At 37.9% G+C, this 13,114-nt stretch overlaps 1 protein-coding gene across 1 annotated transcript; it reads right to left on the reverse strand.

Moving 5' to 3' along the window:
* On the reverse strand, positions 629-1,753 carry LOC18783987 (NAC domain-containing protein 101). The gene has a single exon (XM_007216664.1). It carries the CDS (start codon positions 1,751-1,753, stop codon positions 629-631), a length of 1,125 nt encoding a protein of 374 aa, XP_007216726.1.

The following is a 13,114-nucleotide window of genomic DNA, read 5'->3' on the forward strand; positions in this document are numbered from 1 at the left end:
CTGTGTACCAAACGAGCCCCAAGTTCAATCCCAATAAGTCCAGTTCAGCCCACCAAACGGGGCCTAAAGAGTTGATTTTGAACAAGTGCAAGCGGCTGTTGAACTTTAGTGATCTCAAATAAATTAGGAAGTTTAGAACTCCAAGAATTTTATATCTCCACAATTGTCAATTATAGTATTTAGTATCAAGTTGAGAAGGTAAAATAATAGGGATGTGATGAGATCAACAAAAAGCAGGATATCCAGAAAACAATGAGGAAAAAAAGATGCAGGAGATCTCCTGCATACTAATCAAATTTCTTACGAGTAAGCAATTAGTTGAGTTACAATTAATCACATATTAATCAACTAAGTTATCACTTCATCCATTTCTTGTAGAAACAAACACCACAATTTTCAACCAAATATGGAAACAAATAAGCAAAGACGTATACATGCAGCAAAAAAAAAAAAAAACAGTATTGTATTGATCTCACAAACGTGGACATTTTCAATCTACATCTTCACATCACTAGCAAGTAGCAGCAGTGGTAGTGCTCTCCATTCCCATTACTGACTGTGACTTGCGAAAGCTTGCAGTTCATCATCATTATGATCAAACTGGATCATGTCCACCAAATCATCAAAACTAGCACGGTTCAGGAAAGCCTAACACATTGAGTTGAACATTTTCAGCACCAAGTTCACCACCTGTTTGATCTTCTGATGATATCCCAAATCCACTATTAATAATATTGCCCGAGTCTTCATCAACTGCAGACTCCTGGATTATGGATGGATATGGATGCGATCCTCCTCCCAATGGTTGTGCTGCAAGTGGTTGGATGTTATCCAAATTTGAGAGATCCTTCATCAATGCATCAACATCATCATCATCTAGAAATTGGCTGAGGTCATAATTAAAACCTTGTGTTGGTTGATGATCAGTGTCACTAATAAGCTCAAAGCCATAGTCTGGCTGAGGGAGAGATGGTGGAGGACTAGTTGATGCAGAGGCCATAGTTGTTGGGTAATCTGTAAGAAAGTAGTGTGGCTGATTCATTGGCAAGTACGCATTCGCACTGGTAGTCTGCTCCTGCTGCTGATTATAATGATAATTAACCTCAGAAGCCTCAGAAATTGGAGTAAAATTCGCACCTACGACTTCATCAATGTTCTTTAGTTGCCTTAGAATCGTGGTAGGGGATTGTAGTACTAGAGCATGACCACCGACGCCATCATTCTCTGATAACTTCCTCTTTCTGTCATTCTTTCGAATTTGACAGAGCACGTATTTACCATCACCACCACAAGTATTTGAATTTGAATGGGGCTTCACCAATGAAGGGTGAAGGCTGTACTCGTGCATAATCCAGCGGCCATGTTGATCAGATTTATCATTCTCATAACGGAACCTTTTACACAGACCTAAAGGCTTATTCTTTTTCGCGGGATCACCGACCATGGTCCCTCTGTCCTCACCTTTCCAGGTTCCATTTCCTATCGTTCGAGCCACGAGGGAACCCTTGCTGGTCACTAACTTCAATTTGGTGAAGAAGTAGAGGTCTTCACCCTTTTCTAATTTTTGTCCACCGAAATCATTCCATATATCCCATGGCTCTTTCTTACCATAAAGATTAAATTCTGGCACAACGTTGCTATACATAAATGGTGTGCCACAAACCTTGTTAAGAAGATAATATCTCAATAACTCATCATCGCTTGGATGAAACTTGAATCCAATTGGAACATCAACATACTCACAAGGTGCCATATATAATAAGTACGTGTAATTTCCTCTTGGAGTTTGCTGGGTTAAAGATGAATTGGTTTCTTGGAATGGAAAGAAAAGGAGTACTTAGGCTGGTTATGGTTTCTCTGGGACTTTGAGTAGCAGATAATGGATTCTTGAATGAGTTTCTTGGAGTGATGTGGGGTAGGGTTTTGTGATTTCTGTGTGAATCAGTTCCTTCCTTCCCTTCCAATATATATAGGGGTATTACCAGGCCCAGTCCTGGCCCAGGTCGAATAGGGCAACGGCAATGAAAAAAAACGTACCCCAAGCATTTTCATTAAGATCTCCCAAAGGAATTTATAATCGTGTTGAAGTAGTTTCTTTATGTATGATGCTCTATATATTCTCACTCCCAAATCGAATCCTATTTTCTCACCCCACCCGCCACCAAACTTTTTAAGAACACTCCCCCTATCATTCCATGATTGCCCTTTCCCCTTCTTCTTCTTCCACTTCAACCCTAAAAATAAAACCAAAGAACACAAGGCTGGTGGATGCATGAGTAAATCCAGTCCCCTTCTATTGATTCTGGTGGACACCGAAGGTGATAGAATTCATAGATTTTGGATGTGTTTGGGAGAGAAATGAGAGAACGTTGCTCTCTGTGAAAGAACAGAAAAATTGAAGGAATGAAGTCAGGTGTATTTCATTACATGCCAAAAAGAGATATATCCGTTGAGGAGAGAGAAGAGAGATTCTTCTCTAACTGCCTCAATACAAAACTCAATCCTAGCCATTGAACTATCATCCTATAAGATGATTACACTTGTCTCAATCTAACACCTCACTTAAAGAGCCACTTGGACTCTAATCCAAGGGTCCTTATTACAAGCAGCAGAAAAACTAAAGTTTTTTTTTAAAAAAAAAAAAAAAAAACTAAACAATAGAAACATTTAAATGAAATGGAATTAGGCGGCAAAGGGGATTTTTGGCTCAGCTCAAAGGGTTACACATCAACACTCCCTTCTAACCCTTTGACTGATTTAACTCCAAGCAAATCTCTGAGGTACACAAAACGTTCCTTGGATAAAGCCTTGGTTAGGATGTCTGCAATTTGATCTTCAGATTTGCAGTAGATTAGCTCAATTTCCTTTGCTTGGATAGCTTCTCGGATGAAATGAAATTTCCTGCTTATGTGCCTGGATTTCTGATGAAAGATAGGATTCTTTGCCATTGCTATGGCAGATGTGTTGTCACACAGAATTGGTGTGCCTTCCACTTTCTCCTCTCCAAAATCTTCAAGTATAAACTTTAGCCATTTAGCTTGTGATGTTGCTTCAGCAGCACTCACATATTCTGCTTCAGCAGTAGACAAAGCTACAGTATTTTGTTTGATTGAGGCCCAAGAAAACATGCCAGATCCCAGAGTGAACACATATCCTGATGTACTTCTTCTGTCATCTTCACTGCCTGCCCAGTCACTGTCACAGTAGCCAATTAAGGTAGCTGCCTTGCCCTTTTTATACTCAACTCCATATTCAAGTGTGCCTTGAACATACCTCAACACTCTTTTGGCTGTTCCCATGTGCTTTCTAGTAGGATTATGCATAAATCTAGCAAGCAGACTTGAGGCAAACATGATGTCTGGTCTTGTAGCTGTCAGATACAGCAGGCTGCCTACAATCTGTCTATATTCACTCTCATCTGCCATCTCACTTCCATCTTCTTTGCACAGCCTTTCATTTGCTACCAAGGGGGTTGCCACTGATTTACAGCCTTTTAAACCAAATTTCTCAACCACTTTCATTGCATACTTCTTCTGATGGAGAAATATGTATTTCTCAGTCTGCACAACTCCCATGCCAAGAAAATGATAGAGTAGCCCGAGATCAGTCATCTCATAATGCCTCATCATGTCATTTTTGAACTCTTCAAGCATTTTTACACAACTTCCAGTATAAACAATATCATCCACATAGAGAGAAACAATGAGAATACCTGAGCCTTCATCAGTTTTAATGTAAAGTGTAGCTTCACTTGGACTTTTCTTAAATCCTGCCTTGTTGAAGTAGGAATCTATCTCATCATACCATGCCCTTGGGGCTTGTTTTAATCCATACAAGGCCTTGTTCAGCTTATACACTTTGATTTCTTCATTCTTTTTCTCAAAACCCTGTGGCTGCTCCACATATACTTCTTCTTTTAGAACTCCATTCAGAAATGCAGACTTGACATCCAGTTGGTATAAATGACATTCCTTCTGTGCAGCCAGAGCTATCAAAGTCCTAATGGTATCTAGCCTTGCCACTGGGGCAAACGTCTCATTGTAATCGATTCCAGATTTTTGTGAGTAGCCTTTAGCTACTAACCGAGCCTTATTCTTCTGCACAGTGCCATCTAGATTAAGCTTGGTCTTATAGATCCATTTGACACCAATAACAGGTTTGTTAAAAGGCCTTTCCACAAGCTGCCAAGTGTTATTCTTCTCAATCATTTCTAACTCAGCTTCCATTGCCCTTCTCCATGACTCATCTAGATCAGCTTCTTCAAAATTCTCAGGCTCCATAATGCACATATTACACTGAGCCATAATGTCATTAATGCTCTTCCATTTCTTTGGTGTATGATCAATAGCTTGAGAACTTCCTTCAATGCTCTCATCCTGCAGGGTAGGATCTCCATCTGCTTGTGTTTGTGTCTCCAAGCTTTGACTTGGTTCTTCTGGAGCTATGACTTCTTCATGTATTTGCAGTGGTGCATTCAAGTCTGGATTTAGAGCATAGTCTTGATTTCCAGTAGGCACAAGCACAGTGATTTCTCCTTCTCTAGCATTCTCCCATTTCCATAAGCTTTCTTCATCAAATTTCACATCCCTTGACAGAATAATCTTCCTATTTCTTGGATCAAAGAGTCTATATCCCTTTTCACAAAGACCATAGCCTACAAAAATACACTTGTGACTGTTTTCTTCAAGCTTATGCCTTAATGCAGAAGGAATAAGCACATGACAAGGAGATCCAAATATTTTCAGATGTGCAACTCCTGGTTTTCTGCCAGTGAAGGCCTCAAATGGTGTTACCTTATTGAGAGCCTTGGTAGGACATCTATTCAACAAATAGACTGCAGTATTGACAGCCTCTGCCCAAAACTCATAAGGGATACCTTTCTCATGCAGCATTGACTTAGCCATTTCAACCACTGTTCTATTCTTCCTCTCAGCTACTCCATTCTGCTGAGGGGAGTAAGCCACTGTTAATTGCCTTTGAATGCCAGATTCTTCACAGAAACTGTTAAACTCTCCTGACAAGAATTCTCCACCCCTATCACTTCTCAAACTCTTTATCTTGAACCCACTTTGCAGCTCAGTCATAGCTTTGAATTTCATGAAACACTCCAATGCACTTGATTTGTTTCTAATGAAATACACCCAAGACATCCTAGTGTGATCATCTGTAAATAGGAGAAAATATCTGTTTCCAGAGAGGGATTCTGTTTTCATTGGTCCACAGATGTCTGTGTGAACCAATTCCAAAGGATTAGAAGCTCTCCAAGTTGATTCCAAAGGGAAAGAATCCCTATGCTGCTTTCCTTGCATACATCCATCACACACCACTGACATTTGCTCCAAGTGGGGTAGTCCATGAACCATCCCTTGATTCTCAAGCAGCTTCATACTTCTTTCATTTAAGTGCCCAAGTCTCTTATGCCATGTCTGCAAGCAATGTGTAACACTTGCTTTTAGAACCAACTCACTGGCAGGCATCATTGTCAATGGAAAGCATCTGTTGTTTGTCATTTGCACCTCCACAATCAGATTTTCCATTCACTGATCATCATAAATTCTCACCATATTCTCTCCAAACACAAGATGGTAGCCATGTGCCATCATTTTCCCAACACTGAGCAAATTTTCTTCAAGACCAGGTACAAGCATTACTTCATGAATGTGCTTCTTACCCAACTTGGTTTTTATCACCAAAGTTCCTTTTCCAGTAACTGAAACTACTTCTCCAGTCCCCATCTTCACCTTAGAAGTCAAATCCCTTTGAACATTTACTAAAAGTCCCTCATCTCCTGTCATGTGATTACTACACCCACTGTCTATGTACCAAGAGTGATTAACCTTTACATCTGTTGCAGCATTACAGACATAGAATAGTGTACCAGTTTCTTCCATCTCATTTGCATAATTCACCCTATGTGCATTCCTATTTCCATTGCAATCTCGGACCATATGTCCAAATTTTCCACATCCATGACATTTAGGCTTGCCTTCATACCAGCACTTGCCATAATGTAACTTGTCACAATGCTTACAAGCTGCTATGTTACCATCATTAGGCTTCCAAAGTTTTTGAAAGCTTTGATTTCCAGGAGCACTTTTCTGAAAACTCTGATTTTCAGAAAGACTCTCATTCTTAGGCTTCTTTTCTTCTACATTCAGACTAGCAAAAGCTCTTTCTGAAGAATTCTCAGTGTGCCTATCCAATCTGAGCTCAAAGCTCTTCAAGGAGGCAACCACTTCTTGAACTTCCAGAGTTTCAAGATCCTTTGAGTGCTCTATCACAGAGCATATAGAATCATAGGACTTAGGCAGACTAAACAATAGCTTCTGCACAATTCTCTCCCTAGATAACTCCTCACCATAACTCTTCATTTGATTCATCATATTAAACAATCTAACCAGATAGACAGATAGGGATTCACTATCCTTCATGCGAGCATATTCAAATTCCCTACGCAACCCTTGCAATTTAACATTTCGTACCTGTTTATCTCCTCTGAATTCCAGTTTCAATATATCCCAAGCTCCCTTCGAGGTCTCCTCATTCACAATCCTTGGAAATAGCTGATCTGAAACTGCACTTTGGATTAATCCAAGTGCATGAGCATCCTTCATCAGAATCTGAGCCACCATGGACTTCTCAGTTTCTGCAGCCTCTTCTTTTTCTTTCTTCATGCCTGAGTCATCTAGCCCATTCTCGACCAGATCCCACAAACCGTGCGATTTCAAAATAGTTTTCATTCAAATACTCCAGAATTCGTAGTTTTCTCCATTAAAAACTGGTGTTCGAAGCTCAGCTGCTCCAGATCCTGCCATATGAGACATCTTGATGCAAGAATTCGCTACTTCGATCTCCAAATCAGCTCAACGATAGCTCAGATCGAGCTCGATTTTCTGTTCACAGATCACGCCCAGCTCAATCAATCGAACCTGGCTCTGAGGCCATGATAGAATTCATAGATTTTGGATGTGTTTGGGAGAGAAATGAGAGAACGTTGCTCTCTGTGAAAGAACAGAAAAATTGAAGGAATGAAGTCAGCTGTATTTCATTACATGCCAAAAAGAGATATATCCGTTGAGGAGAGAGAAGAGAGATTCTTCTCTAACTGCCTCAATACAAAACTCAATCCTAGCCATTGAACTATCATCCTATAAGATGATTACACTTGTCTCAATCTAACACCTCACTTAAAGAGCCACTTGGACTCTAATCCAAGGGTCCTTATTACAAGCAGCAGAAAAACTAAAGTTTTTTAAAAAAAAAAAAAAAAAAAAAAAACTAAACAATAGAAACATTTAAATGAAATGGAATTAGGCGGCAAAGGGGATTTTTGGCTCAGCTCAAAGGGTTACACATCAACAGAAGGCTTGTCTTAAGATTGATTCAGGTTCGGGGACATGGAATTTCGTAGCATTCGTGATAGATTTGGCAGTCTTCAATTATCAATTTGTCAATAAATTCAAGCCTAATGATATCATGACAGTGCTTGTTATTATGAAAACAACAAATGTCTTAACAAAGGTAACTACAGTCAAAGTTGGAATTTGTCATGGCTTGGATCTATTTAATATTATTATTTGAACCGTATCTACCTTTCCCTAACCAATGACCAGAAGCAAACCATTTTGATCCTAAGCGTAATGTGGAATTTGTGATTCCATATGAATTTATTATTTGTTTATTTGTTTCATTTTCTTCATGTCTGTTATGTTTTCAACTTTTGAAACTTTACCTAGTTATATGATTTTACAATGTCTGAATTCAGTCCCCGCAGCCGAACAGGTTATGCTAATTTTTCATTTTGCTTTTGTTTTTTTTTTTATCAAATCATCCCACACTTTCTTTTCTATTTTTTTCTGTCTTCTTTCTCTAGATAAACCTATAACTTATATTACTGGTCTACTTACATTTAAGTGTATATGCAGCTTTCTATAATATAGGTAGTGACATGCCTTCTATAAGCCAATTAATTATCACCTTTGATTCTTAATTATCACCTTTAATGTTTACTGTAGTTGAATATCCTCGACCTCACGGTTTATTTTTTTACCAATCAATAGCTATGAGAACCACAACAAAGAAATACAAATTTCAATAAACCAACAAGTCTTTCGCAACAAACCGTGAGGTCGAGGATATTCAACTACAGTAGACATTGTTCTAGCTACAAAAGATTATCACAAAGATGACTTTCAAATCTTCTATTTTTTAAAATTTTAAAAAAAAAACAAACAATATTTTGTTTTTCTTTACAACAATAATGTACATTTGATAACATTTTACTCCTGATTTAAAAAACTAGAACAAGCATATTTGGCACCTTATTTCGTACCCCTCCCTGTTTCTGTAAAGGCAACAAATGTCAGACGAACTTTCGAAAGGTAACCACTCAGATCAACCTTTAAGATCATCATCCCAAAAGCCTTTCTCACATATCTGCAAGCACTACAGACTAAATCACTTACATGAACACACATTTTTGTTGTTGCAATCTTCTGTTCCGAGTTATTGGTTTTCGCAATACACAAGTTGGAATTAATGATACACTAGTGACTTCACCATTAGCAAAACCCATATCAACAGGAAAATCTCTAGCATCAGGATTGGTTGCCCGCCAGACCGTCATCAAACCTTTTCCAACTTAGGGGGTTTTTTTAATAATAAAAATAGTATAGCCGCGTGGCTATACTATTTTTGAAATGGGCGCTAGGCTGGTCCTTTTACATAAATATTATAGCCGCGCGGATATACTCGAGATATTTTTTTTAAAAAAAAAAGAGTATAGCCGCGCGGCATTACTGGGGTCCTTTTTTTATAAAGAGTTTTGCTATACTCTTGACATAAGACACTGTGAATTTTTTTTATTTTTTTTTCTTGTTTTTCCCCGATTTATGTTTATCGATAAGGATAGTTTAAAGTATTATCCATTACTATTAGGCCATTATCCGAGTCTCAATTGTTCCCTTTTGAGTTTTTGCATTTCCAAAGCTATTACTCGTATAACGAATTTAGCATTTCACATTTAATACTCGTATTGTACACGTAGGTACGTATTTTTCATGTTTAATACACTTGTTTTTTTTACAAAATTTTCAATTATACACACAAAATTCACGTCTTATACACATAATTTTCGCATATTCTTGAATATTGTTGAATAAAAATAATATATATTAAAATGTTATATAGTGACCGAACTCATCAGTTGTAATTTGCCAAAATATTGCTGAATAAAACACGTATGTATTTTATTCATATTTTTCCCCTTCTATATTTTACTAACTGAAAGAATGTGAGAGGCTAAGATTATTTCTTACTTGTTGTAACAAAAATGCAAGATGGTGATTTTGCAAACTCTTTGCCAACCAGAACAACAATTTCAAACAAAGATTTATGGGTATAGTAGTAAGCGATGTGGTAGTAGCATTCTTCATGTAAAGTGTTGTTTGAAATGTGAAGCAATTACCAAGAACACTCCAACTGAGCATTCTCAAAGATGGACGGTTGTCTCGGAGAAGGACATTTCGAGAAACAAGAGCCCTAAAAACACTTTCCAGACTGGAGTGGGGGATATCTGACTATGATCACAATTATGTATCACAAACCAAACTATATTTTGCTTCTTTGCTTTATCCAAAAAGAAGCAAAAATAAGTCCATTACTTTGAAAAAGTGGTTTGATTGGTCGGCTAGACTCCCCTTGGGTGTCAAAAATAGCTGTAGAAAAGAAACTTACTGGTCTTTTATACAGAATTGTTTTATTTTTTTATGCACTGTATAAGCACATAGCAAGAACATCCTCTCAGACAAAGCTATGTAGCCACACCTGACAAAAAGGGAACAGGGAAATTAGTAATTGCTTGTATATATGGCTTCCACCTTCCATTCCACCTATATAAAATCACAATATTTCCCTACATTGTGCAAAGCCACATGGTAAAGTCACTTTGCTTGCTGCTTAGTCACAAAGCAGAACAATTGTGTACAACAAAAATAACTTCAGTATTATAGCTCTACCTCTACCATTAATTTCAAAATGACAAAACCTACGTATATCCTTGGCTAGCCTAGCCTAGTATTATACCTTGCCGTATATATTTTGCATGACAGGGCTCTACTGCATGATCAGACAGGCTGCAAATTTCATTAAGCCAAAGCAATCGTAGGGCAACTCTTCTTTGGCAGGTCAATGAAAGTGATTTTACATTTGTAGCTGCATCAGTCACCAGTGCCTGCCAAGAAAGAGGAGCCCTATGACTGCTTTGCTTATTTGACAAGTATACTTCTTCTAGTATGTATAGCTGCTCCTCCTTGTGTTTCAATGATGGCCCGGCACAAGTTATATAAGGGCTCAAAGACTCCAAGACATGGAATAAACCAGTAAGCACAAATGGCATATCCTGAGGATTATGCTGTGAACATCCATCAAGGGCTGCTTTTCAGGGATTTTGTTGGGGCCAGGGCTCATTCTGCTGCAAGATTTTTCTCCTCCTTATCCAAGCCTTGAAAGCGCTCTTCCTAGCATATGAGATTCTTCCACTCTCTGTGTCCATGAAAATGGGCAATGAAGTTGAAGCAGGAAAAAAGTAGATGAAAGGAGATGCCTCCCCATATTATTATAAGGGGACGAGAAAGAAGGGCTAACAGCATATCCTAATCTTATTCGTCTTCTTTTCTTTTTTGCCTACGTCTGCATATCAGTAAACTCTGTCCTGAATACAAAAGAGTCTCACTTTTATAGTGAGCCATCATTATAGGATCTCCAAATTAGTTTGACTTTAGTTAATCTGCTGCACTTTCAGTCCTTCTGTGGGTATCTCTTTCTAACCATGACATGATTGTGCGCAATGCCTCATTCGTTAATTTAGTAATCATTTTTCAAATCTTTCTTTTGCGAACGATGTACAAAAAAATCATCACAACTAAAGAAAAATAAGGCCCACCTGAAGGACTTCATGAAGTTAGAGCAGCCCATGTGATCAAAAGTTCTGAAAGTGCTTGCAGTTGTGTTGTGTCATCCTCACCTCCTTACTAGTTTCCTTCCTAATTACGCTCTAAATAAACAATAACTAACTAATTACTTTTAGAGCTAATTTAGTTTTAATTGTAAGGCATATATTTAATCACAGGAAGGCTAATCTAATCAAGCTGAGTACAGAAAGTTTTGCTTGAACCATACCAGATCTGATCAATTCAACACCAAATATGATGATAGGTAAATAAACATGACATCAACTATATAGATTTTAAAATTTTAGGTTCCAATCTCTACAATATTAATCAAATGTCTCAGAGACATATATTCCAGTAATCACTAGTTGACTTCGTGTTTGAGAAACATAAGTGACCAGATCAATTTTTCTCTTTTGATCCATGGACTAATCTGTCATGCAGAATCCTTTGCCCCATGTACCTGCACCATATGCACAACAAACGAAACCAAAATGCAGGTTTAAGCAGCAATTAGTATAAGATTTTCGTGAAGATTATGTATATATGATATGTTTTCCAAGTATACTTGCCTTCCAAGCATCATGACAGTAGCTTGAGGATTAGCACCTGGAGTGTGATAAAACGTTGAACCATCAATAACCCTTAGAGAATCAATAGCAGGAACTCTATATCCTTTATCAACAACCCTCCCAATTTGACACCCTCCATGATAGTGCCATATGGTCTGTTGAAAGTTTTGGTTTATGGATACTACTTTTCCTGCAAAGCATCACAGAAATATATATTAGAAAATTGTAATTTACATTGATATGGTAGATCAAATAATTTCAATGAAATTACAAAAAGATACTTATCTTTTGGGATGTAAAAGTTGGTCTCCATTGATACTAAAGTAGAATAATAGTTTTAGATTGAGGCAGTAACATATATTATTAAAGCCTTAAGTTCTCATCTCTCTGCAAAATACATACAGTTTAGGAAATTCTTGCAATGAATCTGGATGGGAATTCTGAATTTTCACTATCATCATACCTGCAAATAAACTATCAGATAGAAAATAAAGAGCAGAATCTTCAAAACAATAACAAAAAAGGAATCTTGGGTGGGAATCACAGACAACGATTGCAAAAAATGGGCGGCCCAGCGCCTAGGCCAATTTTTCCAACACTGTTTAAAACTCCTACAAACTATTTCAGTTGTTCTCAAATGATCCATAACTCTAATTAACAAGCACAAAATGACATACATATGGGAATCACAGACAACGATTGCGAAAAATAGGCTGCCGAGCGCCTAGTCGCCTCCTAGGCAGATTTTTCCAACACTGTTTAAAACTCCCACAAACTATTTCAGTTGTTCTCAAATGATCCATAACTCTAATTAACAAGCACAAAATGACATACATATGGGAATCACAGACAACGATTGCGAAAAATGGGCCGCCGAGCGCCTAGGCGACCGCCTAGCGCCGATTTTTCCAACACTATTTAAAACTCCCACAAACTATTTCAACTGTTCTCAAATGATCCATAACTCTAATTAACAAGCACAAAATAACATATATATGCATAGTTCGAGTATGAAATTACCAAAATGGCATCGATGTCATCCTCAGGCGAGAGCTTCTGGTCTCTCTGCGAACTCTCTTTTCCTCAACTTTCGCTGCTTTCTCTTTGCCTTTTCCTGGCTTCTTCGTCTTCTTCGCCTTCTTCACCATGTCCGGAAACACAGCCAAAGAGGCTCAAACTCGGCGCGAGGAACAAGAGAGAGAGTTATCTGGACGACGCTAATAATATGTAATAATAGCATAGCCGCGCGTGTTTTTTTATAAATAGTATAGCCACTTGGCTATACTCGGTGCGAGAGAGTTATCTGGACGACGCTAATAATGATTGTGATGCTTTCAGTGCGACGTCGATTATTTGGGGTAATAATCCGCCGGCTGTTTATTCATATTTTTCCTAATCCGTACTTTACTAACTGAAAGAACGTGAGAGACTAAGATTATTTCTTACTTCTTACTTCTTATAACAAAAATGCAAGATGGTGATTTTGCAAACTCTTTGCCAAATATAATAATAATTTCACACAAAGATTTATGGGTGTAGTAGTAAGCGAGATGGTAGTATTCTTCATGTAAAGTGTTGTTTGAAATGTGTGCT

Source organism: Prunus persica, chromosome G3 (genome assembly GCF_000346465.2).
Source record: "Prunus persica cultivar Lovell chromosome G3, Prunus_persica_NCBIv2, whole genome shotgun sequence".
NCBI lineage: Eukaryota > Viridiplantae > Streptophyta > Magnoliopsida > Rosales > Rosaceae > Prunus > Prunus persica.

Coding starts and splice junctions, on each gene's coding strand:
- LOC18783987 (XM_007216664.1), bottom strand. CDS start 1,753: ATGGCACCTTGTGAGTATGTTGATGTTCCAATTGGATTCAAGTTTCAT.